General features: G+C 36.5%; 1 protein-coding gene across 1 annotated transcript in view; it reads right to left on the bottom strand.

Moving 5' to 3' along the window:
* The window catches only part of LOC132547679 (neuropeptides capa receptor-like), a 126222-nt gene that overhangs the window by 25462 nt on the left and 85231 nt on the right, over positions 1-15529 (bottom strand). The window contains exon 2 of the mRNA XM_060211469.1: positions 3607-4206. Within this exon, the coding sequence (XP_060067452.1) occupies positions 3607-4206 (600 nt within the window). The remainder of the gene's footprint in view (positions 1-3606; positions 4207-15529) is intronic.

Here is a 15529-nt window from a genome sequence, read left to right on the forward strand (position 1 = left end):
CATCCGAGTACCAAGTTTTAGGTACCTCTGAACACTACAGCTCTCTCAACCAAAATGACCGCTCACCACCGTCTGAGTACGCAGTTGATAGAAGTGGTCAAAACCGTGTGTAAGCAACGGCAAATCCGAGCAGTGACGGTTCGGGTTAAGTGTAACAAAGATTTTGTATGCGCAGCCCAACCCTAATAGTATCGGATAGGATTAGATATAGCCTGGCCGCTTAGAAAAGTGTCCGTTAGAAAAATTTCACGCGAATTAAACCAGTTACTTCACTCATTTCTTGTATCTTGCTGTGCAAAAATACGAATTTTTTACTCCATAGGTATGAAGTAGATTAAATGACTATGATTATTTCACAATAGAATACAAATTGTAATGATCTAAGATCAGAAACATAAATGACTTAATTTTGATGAACTAAGTTCTGTAGACAATCGCCATATATATTCTGCCATATATTGTATATACTTACGATGTTTTATCATTAAATCGCTTATGTAATTTGTAAAAGTGATACTAACCATTGATTGGTTGACGGTATAAGTGATACTAAACATTGATTGGTTGACGGTATATGTGATACTAAACATTGATTGGTTGACGGTATATGTGATACTAAACATTGATTGGTTGATGGTATAAGTGATACTAAACATTGATTGGTTGACGGTATAAGTGATACCAAACATTGATTGGTTGACGGTATAAGTGATACTAAACATAGATTGTGTGACGGTATAAGTGATACCAAACATTGATTGTTTGACGGTATAAGTGATACTAAACATAGATTGTGTGACGGTATAAGTGATACTAAACATTGATTGGTTAACGATATAAGTGATACTAAACATAGATTGGTTAACGATATAAGTGATACTAAACATTGATTGGTTGACGGGATGAGTGATACTAAACATAGATTGTGTGACGGTATAAGTGATACTAAACATAGATTGTGTGACGGTATAAGTGATACTAAACATTGATTGGTTGACGGTATAAGTGATACTAAACATTGATTGATTGACGGTTTAAGTGATACTAAACATAGATTGTGTGACGGTATAAATGATACGAAAATGATTTTCTCATTGTCATTTGTTATGTTACATTGATGTCTAAAAATCTAACTATGACGCTGAGATAATTTCTTTGTGAAATAAACAGGTTGATAAGATAATGTAAATCTACATAGATATATCAGTTATTTACATTTATTATATGCATGAAATTTTCTCGAAATCGCATTGGCTGGATTCTATACACGTGATTAGTTCTCAAAAACTGATGAGGACTGGTTTTCCGGTGAATATCGATTTCTAAATATAGCCTAAATGGAAATTCCCTACAGCTTGTTGCAGTACATGCGCAGTTAGACCGGAACGCGATCTGTCAGACGATCACAGACGTTGCGAAGGCTGCCGGCGAACGTTTCGCCTCTGTTACAGTTGTCAGGATGTTAAAGCATTCAATAAAGTCAGAATCTTTGTTTATGTTTTGTGTTCTTATTGAACATATAATAAAACAGTTATGGACTTCTGTACTGGTAAATATGATGTGATATGAACCTGAAAAAATGATATTAACCTCGGCTTCGCCTCGGTCAATATAATTTCTTCAGGTTCATATCACATCATATTCACCAGCACCGAAGTCCATAATTGTATATTGTTCTACAATGTTCTATTACAACATCACAGGACACTCAAATTGGTGAAAAGTCAATCATCATGTACCAACCACCGGACAAAAAGCGGTTTCATGTTGTTGACTGCTATTAATGGTCAGACTATAATTATCTATTCAATTTAGTTCTGAGTCATTTACCGAAAGTAAACGAAAAAGAAAGTGTTCCAGAGGGGGATGTATGTGTTAAAATGGAAAGTGCGACTCATAGATCCATATAATACACAGCAGTCTGCCAACATCTTGTCATTTATAAGGGTTATAAATGCCACAAGACAGTTCAGTGCTTATATTCACATTTCCTACAAATACTGTTGTCTTATGAAGATTGCAACTCGATTTAAACAAATCATTCATTGCCGACAGTGTAATCCGTCAATTGGAACCGCTATCTAAATATTGACGCCGTTTCTATGCCTACAATTTCATTTCAGAATGTTCTACTGTAAAGATTTTATAGACAAAAAAAGGATAAAAACATGATACCTATATACTGGTCAAGCGATCGATGCCATTCGTGGTAATCTAAATTAAACGTGTTCCTGGTTAGTTTGTTAAATGGTTAGTAAGTATGTCTGGTTAGTAAGTATGTCTGGTTAGTAAGTATGTCTGGTTAGTTTGTATGGCTAGTGAATTTGTAGGTCTAGTTAGTTTGTATGTCTGGTTAGTTTGTATGTCTGGTTAGTAAGTATGTCTGGTTAGTAAGTATGTCTAGTTAGTTTGTATGTCTGATTAGTTTATATGTCTGGTTAGTAAGTATGTCTAGGTAGTTTGTAGGTCTAGTTAGTTTGTAGTTCTAGTTAGTTTGTATAGGGTTAGTTTCAGGGGTAAATAAAACATATGATATCAATTGTCGTTACGTACATTTATGTGATCATATGTATACCGTTATCAACTCACTGGGCGATACCGTCTTACCGACTCATTATACAGGAAACAATTAATTCATTACCTGTGTAATAGGGTCATATTTTGTACATTGGTTCTGATTCCTGTAGTATCTATATTTTGTATTGTAGTATATATATATACTGGTTATGTACATGTGTGCATTATTTATCATCGCGAACACATCGTTAGTGTCACGTTTTACCTGCGCGCGTAACGTTTATACGTATTGGCGAGCGCGTCCCTTTGTGTAGTGTAGATGTATGTACTTGTGTACGTGATTAGTGTTCACTGACCGACTGGACACAAGGCATTTGACGGACTTTGACGAAGGTGTTTGATTGGTTGAAAGTTTCTCCAGGGTATACGTCTTTTGTCTCTTACTATATCGGGGTACATTTGAATCCTGGCTTGAGGGTTAGACGGGTGTTCAATTGTCAGGTTCCTCGGGTTTTGTCTTTCTGTTCTACTATAACTAACGACGTTGTGATATTGTGGAGTGTTGCGAAGTTATATAGGCCTTGTACGTTAGCTTTACTCTATTACTATTGGAATGGTCATGTTATACAGTATTTTATTGGATCTCATATTTTATTCAAACGAGAGATTTGTGAATTAAACATTGAATGAACCCAGCGGTTTTATCTTTGTTGGCACAATACCACACCTACACCTCTAAAGGATATGAATTGAACGTAATGTTTTAGTTTTGTATATTACCTTTTGATAACCTAACAGACCATTCACTGAAAATGATATTCCTATTTGGAAATACAAAACAGGCCACACTCAGAAATTCTCTTTGTATGGATGTCACTATTACCCTGAGAACAAGAATTTCCTGTACTCACCTCGAATGAATTGGTATTCAATCAATACTCACAACGCGCTTATTGTACTATTAAACCATCACTCGAATACCCGGTTATTCAGTACTCATTTCAGACATCAGTTCAGTGAACCAATACTTATGTATCGTTAGTAAATATATGCTCATATCGTGAATGGTAGGAATAAAACTGTACTCACCTAACATCTTGAGTACGGCTTTCCGAGCCTTGGTGACATTAAAAGGCACCTGTAGATTACTGCCATTTCGTACCTGACTCCCGCCCTTTTTAGATACCCAGTTCGATACTTTGGGTTTTTTCTTCTGGTCCCCAACTAAACTATCAGTCTTGTAAAGAGTAATTCCAATTCTCACATACATCACAATTATAATAATCATGGGCAACACAAAAAACACAAACGTCGACACTTGAAACATATACGTCATCCGTTTATGCCATTTGAACGGAATATTACAGACAAGTGAATCTTGAATAGGTTCTGACGTCACCGGGTCAAAGGCAATATAGAATGTGCGTGTATGGAGGGGGTAAGGCAAAGCTATCACGCTGGCGATAATCCAGATTACGACAATAACCTTCATAGCACGTGGAAGGCTAGACAGAGTTTGGAATCTCATTGGATGACAGATGGCTGCATAACGTTCAATGGTAAATGCGGTAATTGTCAATACTGAAGCATATGACGTCATTTCCGGTATAAAAGATTTCATAATGCAGAATCCAATGTCAAACTTCCATGGATACGCTTCCCAGAAACCGTAGAGCTCTGGTGGCAATGCTGAAAATATAAAATAAAATATATCCAATGTTTATATTGACAGTATTATATAATCACAGAATCAGCAGTTACGTCACGTGAACATACCTTTCACACATAATATGAAATATCAATTTAATTTGATTTAACCCAGAAAATATTTTAATGATATACAATGTCGCATACAACAAAATGAAAATGAAACAGAAATGAACCAGTACATGAATTAAATCTATAACACAATCGTGGTATGTTAGTGAACTCTACTTATTGAAATATCAGATAAGTCAATGACGACAGATGTTGGACGATCTCAATATCATAACATTTCATGTCCGAGTTATCTCCCTTAGACAACATATTTCATGTCTATTGTGAGGAACATATAACAACTTGATGTACACCTTTTGATAATATATTAATACCAGCCATATAACCATACAATATTACTGGCATTACCAACAAACGATTAGTCAGTGCTATCACATTCCTGTCGACATTTTTCAAGAGCGCAAGAATTCTGACGTGATTGCAATGAAATTTATCATAAAATCGCGTGTGCCTTACCTGATACTTGTCTATAAATACCACGTTAGCTTCATTACGTGAAACGTTTTAAACAGTTACCAGTTAATGAGAACCCTATTTATTGGTTACCTTTTAATGAGATAGTTTCCTCTTAAATGGGTTAGCTGTTAAGGAGCTACCTGTGCAAATAATTACCTGTTTGATAGGTTACATGTTAATATATTACTTGTAATATATGAGTGTAGCTATGTTTCGTTACCGTCCGGGCGAGAGGTCTCAGGATGCATCTGAGAAAAAATTCTTCCGGAAGTAAGAGGCATGTAGTATACATCAATTTGACATTCTGCAGCTCTAGTTTTTAGTCAGCTTTTAGTATTTTCCTTAAATTTCCTATTTTCTGTTTTTTTTTTCACGTTTGCGCATGTCAATGAAAAATGTACTTCCACTTTGTTCCAATCCGATTCACACAGCTAATCTACTCCATATAGATCTCTGTCAGTATTGCTACAATATTGTAGAAATATTTCCATCCATACTACAAAAGCCTGTATTTTCCCCGTCTGACAATGTTAGTATATTAGTTACGGGTGATTGCTTCCGGGTAGTTTATTAAGATTCTCCCCAGTATGTGACCTTTGCTCTCTTAGTCACTAATTAATTATATAAAGTACGGAATTAGATCTAAGTACGTGCATAAGGTTTATACCAATTAAGATAAAGTAACAATGTAGCCGGTGGAAACAGACCCACGGATTATAGATATATATAATCTTTAACCCTTCGATGCTGTTACGGCATATAGCGTAACAGCGCCATGGTTTTTGATTTTTTAAAATATTTATCAGGTAGTTGCAGTGTGCTATGATATTATCTTCCAAATTATCCTCATATTCGAATTTGCTTTTTTCTTTGATTGACGTACATTTTTGTCTATAGACATCCTTTATTTTAATGTAAAATGAAAGTAAAAAACTCATTCCAAATAAGCCACATGTAAATAGGAATTTATCATCCAATAAGAATATGTCTCTGGAAACGTGATATGCATGGACATAGTCATGATAATTGAACGTATGTGATTCAACAATAATAACCAATCAAAATGGGTTTTAATTAATTTGAGCCAATCAGAATCGGCCTAAAGTGAAATGTAAAGTAAAGACGCCTCACACTGATGTACATGTAGTGTCTATCAAGGTTTCACATCTGTTTTAGTTACACTACGGATACAATATAAGTCAGGGTAGAAATGAAAGTTTGTGGTTAATGTTCGCAAGCCTTTTCCTATGCCATCGTAATTACTCAAAAGACCTGTTCTTACCTAATTGTTATGAGAACTTAATTGTCTTTGTGAGACGATTATATATGTCTATTTATATCCTATGGTAAATATATGCTGGATTATGATAAATTAATGTATACCATGTAGGTGAATGTAACGTGTCTTATTTATGACAGCAGTAATGTTGACTGGGATTCAGTAAATCATGAGATCTCACGTATTATTAAGCAGATCTTCCATCTGATGTAAATAGTCAAAGTGTATAACATAAATAAGATGTTAAAGGTCTCGTATGATTTCATACATAACAACAGATTTGTGATATCTTATGAACTTTTCCTCAGAAAAAATAGAAAATATCCTAAAAAGGATATATATCTCAAGTATAAAGAAATCCAAACAACATTGAGAAAAAAGAACATGATATTACTTGTTTACTGGGGCCTTAACAGTCATCTAACTATAAAAACGAATACATGAAACAGGTCAGTAAGTTTTAAATTGCTCAACTCCTCTACATCTTACAAAGAAGATGTTGTCGGTTCACAAAGACATTTTCTGCAAACTTCAAATCCTGTTCCTTGTACATCCATCAACACAAATACCATGACTACGGCCCTATTGCTTGTTGAAAAAGAAAATTTAAGATCTCAAGTCATTTGACCAAAGTGAACTAGAAAGTAGGTCAAGGTCAATAATTTGAATAAATGGTAGCCCTTCGTTCAATTCAGAACCAACATCAATAATCTAGAACTTATTGATGATAATAATAATAATGATATAATAAATATTGATAGTTATAGTGTTAAAGGATAAAGAACAAGTCCAACCTTTGTTTATAGTAAGTATAGAAATATTTGGTGTGCAGTTATGCATAATTAAGACTGGATATGGAGAAGGTTGATATAGACGTGATCCAATGGAATATATCATATCTATACAGTAAGTTGAATTATAGGCAGCAAGATCCCTTTTTGACATCTTGTCAGTAATTGAGACCTCCAGCTAAAGGTCACATTGCCAATGTGTGACCATTCAAAAGTCGGCGTGGACGAGAATGTACCTGAAGAACTGCAAACTGTTTTAACTTTGATCTGGAAGTGAAAATAGTAGCAACATGAATTCAGTGCATTGTAAATTGTATGTAAGTTGTTTGGTTTCAAGTTTATTCCTAAATATTAGCACCAGGGACTGCAAAAGAAAATCTGAATATGACAACAACAGTTTTATTGGACCGTGATTTGGTTTTTAATTAACCATATCTAGTGACATACATTATCTAGATATGCAAGATGGTGCAGTAATGATCAATTCATTCAATTAATACTTGAGGTTAAGGTCACATTTTGTATCTCTGTCCATTTTTCCTCTTCAAGTTTTACAATGAAACACGTATCATGAACGCAACATTTCATTCTATTATAAACTTTCACTTTCCAATGGACTGAGCAATCGAAACAGTTTACAACTTAACAAACAGATAGACAGGACTAAGAAGATAGAAAATAAGAGGCCAATTGGGCCTGTATCCCGTACCTTTCTAATTTTCTACTTGGTTGTGTTATAACATATATTCTAGTGTGACATGTGTAATTTTGATTGAAATTATGAAGCATGGTTTATCGTTAGTTTCAAACTTCCTTCATGAAAACATAATGATAGCTTTTCTAACAAAATCATTAGGTCAGAGGTCATCTGACATAAATGACCTGCACAAAATATATTTTTGTTGTCTAGTTTCCCGGGCTCTGCCATTTCTTACTGCCCAGGAAAAATTGCATGTAATGAAGTTTTCCCTAATAAAACTTGAACATATTTGGGGACCCATTTTACTACAGTTATCATTCTCAGTAAGTGGTTTACATACACAGATGGATGTGAATATGTTTAAAGAATTTTTCAAATTCAAATCACGGGTGGCAGAAATAGGTATTTCTATAAATTTGGACAAAACATTACACAAAAATAGCATAAAGGACACAGTTTGATGGCTAATAATGTATCTTTTTATGTGAATGTACTTTTTGTGATGTATGATAAATAAATTATATGTTGTATACAGTATAGAAAGAAACTTAATATACACTCCAAGTGCTAATGAAATGAAGGATTAACATGTTTTACAAGTATGCAATAGAAGTACTGTACACATGAAGGATGTCACACCTGCTATATATCTGTGATGTGTGTGTATATATAATTAAGCAGTTACCAGTATAAGTCTTTGAAACGATACCAGAACATGTATTTGAAAATAGTTAACAATCCTTCTCACCCGCCCCTTATGTAGGAGTTAAATATTTTCGTGTATCAAAGTTGTAATTATCATTTAACATGACTTCACCTGTTCAGTATTCCAATAGCAACAACTTCATTCAATATTTTCAAGAAGAGAAGAACAAAGCTTGCCAAAAATATTCCGGACATATTAATGTATACATACACCGTTAGAAAATAGTAATGATATGGATCTGGAATGATTTATTAGAACTATTTTGGTAGCCGTCAGATTGTTACAACACCGGTACCATATATATATATAGTTAAAACATATTTCAAAAACCTCTAGAACAAAAATGACCAACTCATTATCACTGCTTGACAAATTCAAGTCACTCAAAGCATTATCTACTTGTACCTAAAATGTAAAGATCTAAAACTCACGAACAGTTTCACTACCTACTAATAAGGTCAGCTTGTTTTTGGGGGACATTGAGGGCCTTGAATGAATTGTTAAGAAGCTACTCCACCAACCTAAGTTGATGTAGGCGTTCGGAGCACTCAAATTTCATGCGAAAAAATTAACGTCTCGGGATTATTCCTATTATTAGATCATGTTTTCATTGTAACTACGTATGCAAAATATAATATCTTTGTGGTTAAAAGGATTAAACCATTAAAGATAAAGCCAAAAACGAAAAAATACGAAACTAAAGGATAACGATAAAATTTGACCAAATACTAGAACTGCAGAATGTCACAGTTAGTATAAAAATCTCTCTCAAAGTGTATTCGCGATACCTCAATAATTCCTTTTTAAACGGCTCACGACATTTCAAGATTTTTGAAAAACGTATTTATGTTCAATGATAAAGTATCTTGTCATTTTTTTTATTTGTATTAATATTTTGTAAAACAAGATGTTTGTTACATCTGGAAAATGACAACATTAATTTATATAGTTATAAACGTTATGGATTATATCGCGGAAAAATAAAATTTGAGTAAATACTTCCGCCGTAACATACTTCCATGGTTATCTACTTCCGTCAATGCATACTTCCGCCGTTACATACTTTCGTTGTAACGTACGTCCGTCAATACATACTTCCGCTGTAAAATACTTCCTTGGTTACGTACCTCCGTCAATACATACTTCAACCGTAACATACTTCCGTGGTTACCATACTTCCGTGGTAACGTATTCCGTCAATACATACTTCCGCCCTAACATACTTCCGTGGTTACGTACTTCCGTCAATACATACTTCCGCCGTAACATACTTCAATGGTTCCGTACTTCCGTCAATACATACTTCCGCCGCAGCAGACTTCCGTGGTTACGTACTTAAGTCAATACCTACTTCCACCGTAACATACTTCCTTGGTTACCATACTTCCGTCAATACATACTTCCGCCGTAACATACTTCAATGGTTACGTACTTCCGTCAATACATACTTCCGCCGCAGCATACTTCCGTGGTTACGTACTTTAGTCAATACCTACTTCCACCGTAACATACTTCCGTGGTTACCATACTTCCGTCAATACATACTTCGGCCGTAACATACTTTCATGATTACGTACTTCCGTCAATACATAATTCCGCCGTAGCATACTTCCGTGGTTACGTACTTTCGTTAATAGATACTTCCGCCCTAACATATTTCTGTGGTTGCGTACTTTCCATCAATACATACTTCGGCCGTAGCATACTTCCATGATTACGTACTTCCGTCAATACATACTTCCGCCGTAGCATACTCCCGTGATTACGTACTTCCGTCAATACATACTTCCGCCGTAGCATACTTCCATGATTACGTACTTTCGTCAATGCATACTTCCGCCCTAACATACTTCCGTGGTTACGTACTTCCGTTAATACATACTTCAGCCGTTCCATAAAACAATACAGTATGTTACACAATCAATCTTTTAAATTTTAGAATAGCATGATTCCAACTATTTCGTTGATAAGAAAGCGAACATCTGGATTCACACATAAATGTCTAACTGAATCACATATCTCCTAAAGATATCTTTTAATGGTCTATCACATGATCAGATGTTGCTTCAGTCATGTCTCCGATATAATTGAATATCTAGGTGATAAACTATTGGTCTAGTCAGAAACTGTTAGCTGTAATACCGGTGATAGTAGCCAACTGATGGAGGTCATTGGCGCCGAATCATTGTATCTGTGACGTAATCACCGTCACGCTACTGCAAAGTTACCCACTTATTCCCGGCACACCTATCCCTATAACGATAGGTTACCACAGTTCAGCTCAACAAAGTTTTTTTTTCTACCAGAAAAGAAACCTCTTATGCTGTCATATAAATAAGCATGCGAATATATTTAAGTTGAAATTCCGCATACTGGTGAATTTTTATCTAACTTTAGATTTGAGCTACAGAAATGACATCATATGTTATGCTATGATTGGTCCAGTATTATGTAACGATTAAAATAGCTGCCATTGCAATATTTGCCCAACTTTATCACCTTCAAGGTCAGTTAAAGGACCGTACGATATACTTACCATAGCTTTTACCATAATATGATACGAATTTAAAAAAAATGACTCCATGTGACTTCGTGGTACATAGTTAAGGTTAAAACATTCGGAATTCATAAGATGTTATTAACAAGAGCTTAGCGAGGAGCCCGAGGGAAGCTCTCAAGCAAATGTAGAACACCTAAAATGAACTTTCGTTTGTTATGAAAATTATGAAACGAAGACTTTTTCATTTTACCAGAGCTCATGGCGAGTCAACACGAAAAACGTGTGTTTCGTCTCGTCTCTTAAGTTCTGTTAATCACGAAACTTAGATATTTTGTAAGCATTCGTTAAAATAACATTTTCTTAAAATTTGCGTTTTCAAATGCTTAGTCGATATGTGTAATAGACGTGTTAAATGGGTATGTAAACAGGCGAACTTTGTACTGCCGGAAATACAACATTAATAACAGAAGGATAAATAAAATCATTATACGGTGTTAGATGCAACTTAAGAAAGCAATTTCAGTTTCAATTGTTTTCTGAAACTTTATACATTCTTAATCTATAAGGAAACTATACAGCAATTGTTGTAATGAATGAATCCAAATCTACGATATCGGTGACAGGAACACTTTTTATTGATTTTATCTGCTTCCAATATATTTGAATTAAGTAATTCAGGCCCAAGTTATTGATAGATTCTACAGAACAAGCATGAACGTGTTGAACGATTTTAGTGGGCCGATGTACAAGGATAGAATATCTAATGATATGTGACGATCCTTTACAACAGTATAAATGAGTTGTCTGTGTTGGAACCCTTCACTGATTTGGTATGATCCTTATCAGACTTCTATCAGAAGAAAGACGCATTAGTAGAACGGTACACAAAGTTCACGATAAGGACTATTTAAACAATCGAGAAACCAATAAATATATTTGCTCCTGAAATGTTACACAATAAATAATTACAGCTAGGAGTGATAAGATTGTTTTAATTGGTCACGACGTGGCTTGGTCCCCTGTAAGCCTGCTGTACGTCGTCTGAGTTTGATGGCGGCGTGGCTCGATACCCTTCGATCTTCCGTACATCGTCTGCGTTAGGTGACGGTAAAGTCTACTTCTCTCCGAACCTTAAGTACGTTGTTTGGTGACGGCGTGGCTTGGTACCCTCCCAACTTTCTGTATGTCGTCTGAATTTTGTGTCGACATGGCTCGGTCCGCATCGAACCTTCGATACGATGCCTGCGTTTCAACACGGCTAGGCTCGGTTCCTTCGAACCTTCGGTACGCTGTCTGTGTTTGGTGATGACTGACATGACTCGGTCCCCTCCGAATCTTTGGTACGCTGTCTGTGTTTGGTGATGACTGACATGACTCGGTCCCCTCCGAACCTTCGGTACGTTGTCTTTGTTTGGTGATGACACAGCTAGGTCCCCTCCGAACCTTTGGTACGTTGTCTGTGTTTGGCGATGACTGACAAGACTCGGTCCTCTCCGAACCTTTGGTACGTTGTCTGTGTTTGGCGATGACACAGATCGGTCCCCTCCGAACCTTTGGTACGTTGTCTGTGTTTGGCGATGACTGACTTGACTCGGTCCTCTCCGAACCTTTGGTACGTTGTCTGTGTTTGGCGATGACTGACATGACTCGGTCCTCTCCGAACCTTTGGTACGTTGTCTGTGTTTGGCGATGACTGACATGACTCGGTCCCCTCCGAACCTTTGGTACGCTGTCTGTGTTTGGCGATGACTGACATGACTCGGTCCCCTCCGAACCTTTGGTACGTTGTCTGTGTTTGGCGATGACTGACATGACTCGGTCCCCTCCGAACCTTTGGTACGTTGTCTGTGTTTGGTGATGACTGACATGACTCGGTCCCCTCCGAACCTTTGGTACGTTGTCTGTGTTTGGCGATGACTGACATGAATCGGTCCCCTCCGAACCTTTGGTACGTTGTCTGTGTTTGGTGATGACTGACATGACTCGGTCCTCTCGAACCCTCTGTGTTTGGCGATGAACCTGCACCTTTGGTACGTTGTCTGTGTTTGGCGATGACTGACATGACTCGGTCCCCTCCGAACCTTTGGTACGAACCTTTGGTACGTTGTCTGTGTTTGGCGGTGACTGACATGACTCGGTCCCCTCCGAACCTTTGGTACGTTGTCTGTGTTTGGTGATGACTGACATGACTCGGTCCCCTTCGAACCTTTGGTACGTCGTCTGTGTTTGGTGATGACACAGCCCGGTCCCCTCCGAACCTGCAGTACGTTTCTTCTCCCTCCCCCATTCCGCCCCTCCCATTCCAAACCAAAACTCTGCTATAGAAAATATTCATTCCTGGTACTGATCGTTAATAAGTAACTATAGACGTCAATCAACTTTAATGTGAATTGGTCTTGTTTCTGGTTTTCCCGATACAGACGAAGTTGAGATACTAAAGATCATGGAATGAACAAGGAGAAGACAACCCCCATTGTATCATTGTAGCATTAAATTCGAGTGTCGACATGAACAGATGTTGCTGTATTCTTTTGTTCTCTGTGTACATGTTTTAATTTGTGTGTTTTGAAAGCTGGGTGAAGAAATTATCAAATTTTGAAACTTTAGAGTATTTACTGTTAATTCTGAAATTCCACATCCTGAAACGTATACATATTATGTTTTATGTTACCTATATGGCTACACAAACAAGCATTGTCATTGTCAACTCTCCTTAAGAGAGGAGACCTTGCTTTTTTTCATCTGGATTAAATATTTCCCCTATTTTAGCCAATTATATAGAATATATCAGAACAATATAAAAATTATCATGACCACCGCCAATATACACTAGGCTTAGATTATGCTGTATAAGGTATCATCAACTCACATTTACGATATAGCGCTGGTCTCTCAGATATACTGTAATACACTACTTAAGTGGCGCAGTCACGCTGTTAATTAGATCATTTAGAGCAAATGAAAACATAAGTCTCCGCCAATGAAGTTGGTTAGGGGGAGATAAACTGTGATAATCTACTGTGCCACTCATTTTCGAGAGGAAAGTCATCAACCTTGGACCATGACATCAACCATTACAATATATAGGTGCTTAATGAATTGTTGATTACAACTCTTCATGATACCAACTAAAATCTGAACGTAGTCTTACACTGCTGAAAGTTGTCCAATGGCAGGGGATGGAACAGTAGGGGAACGTTACGGGGAGAACAGCCAGTGATGTCAGGATGCTGCGTTTGTGGTTAATCAAGGGTATGATGAAGTGGAATGTTGATCTATTATCACTGGAAGTTTAATAAGAACCTGCTTTATCCGGCGTCCATTTTATTGGTTTAACCGATTCATTGTGTAATCAGTCCAACAATTCATTATAATTGCTAATGATTAAGAATATTTCAACGTAACGTGCAATTAAGTACAGCACTCCATAAACACGCTAGTGTGCATGTATACTGTAGGTGATTTCCTTACCTATACAGTTTCTTACTTTGGAAATGTTGTTGTTATTAACTGACTATTACTATTAAATCTTTAAATGTCAGCAAACTAACAGTGACTTGTTTATATATGTGAAATGATGTCACGGGTTTAACTTCTACATGTTTTAACTGGAGACGTGAACTCTGATATAAAACTGATGCTGGTTCATTTGTCCATTAAACAGTCCTGTACTGTGTATTTTGAATACTATTTGGACGGATATAGAATTCATAATAACATGAGGTTCAAATATTCAAGGTTAACGCGGATATTTAATAAAGAGGAAACAATCCATTGTCAGTAAAGATATAAATGACGTCGGCTGTGGGACACGGTTTGCGTTGATATAAATGACGTCGGCTGTGGGATATTGTTCCCGTTGATATCAATGACGTCGGCTGTGGGACACTGTTTCCGTTTATATAAATGACGTCGACTGTGGGACACTGTTTCCGTTTATATCAATGACGTCGGCTGTGGGACATTGTCCCCGTTTATATCAATGATGTCGGCTGTGTGACATTGTTTCCGTTGATATAAATGACGTTGGCTGTTGGACATTGTTCCCGTTGATATAAATGACGTCGGCTGTGGGACAACGTTACTTTTGTCAACATTGCCTTGAAACGGAAGTAAATCTACGGTATGTTTTAAACGTGTTGTATTGTATTAGGTACCGGACAGAACATCAATATCCACACAGACGTTTTATCCAGATAGATGGAGAGTAGATGACAAAATCGCCTTCTGACATGACAATTATCTGTGCAATACTTAAAGTCCGTAATATGGTCATCAATTTGTATACAGTTAGTCATACGCAGGGTGTGGCCACGATAGTGGTCAGTCTGAAGGAGGTCTGTAGATGATAATGGTCAAAGTTGGACTTTGTGTGGTGATACAAGCAGCAAGAATATGTTATTTTCAAGCAAAATGCAGTCAGTGATAAAGAAATTGGATCAAACACTTTTGGAATAAAAGAAAAAAATAGAATCGTTTTATATAAAATCAAACAAAATTTATAATAGAATTCCATCATCACAGTTCGTCTCACCTGTAAAGGTTGACAGAGGGACATAAATCATCATAATTCATGAATTTCTTTCAATTCTGGATTTTGGATTTTCCTTAGTCGCTCCTAGATTTCAAAAAGTTATGCTTCAAGCATCAATGACGAGTCCTAAAGGGGACGAAACAACTGTACGATGCAGTTCAATTAATTGTTTGACTCTACCTAACTCTCAATTTGATTCAAAAGGTTTCATTCACTTTTGTACAATCAGGTGCCCGTCCGAGGATTGATGTAATACATAAGACTTCA

This window comes from Ylistrum balloti, unplaced genomic scaffold (genome assembly GCF_031769215.1).
Source record: "Ylistrum balloti isolate Yb309-2 unplaced genomic scaffold, AGI_CSIRO_Ybal_v1 Utg369972, whole genome shotgun sequence".
In the NCBI taxonomy this organism is placed as follows: Eukaryota; Metazoa; Mollusca; class Bivalvia; order Pectinida; family Pectinidae; genus Ylistrum; species Ylistrum balloti.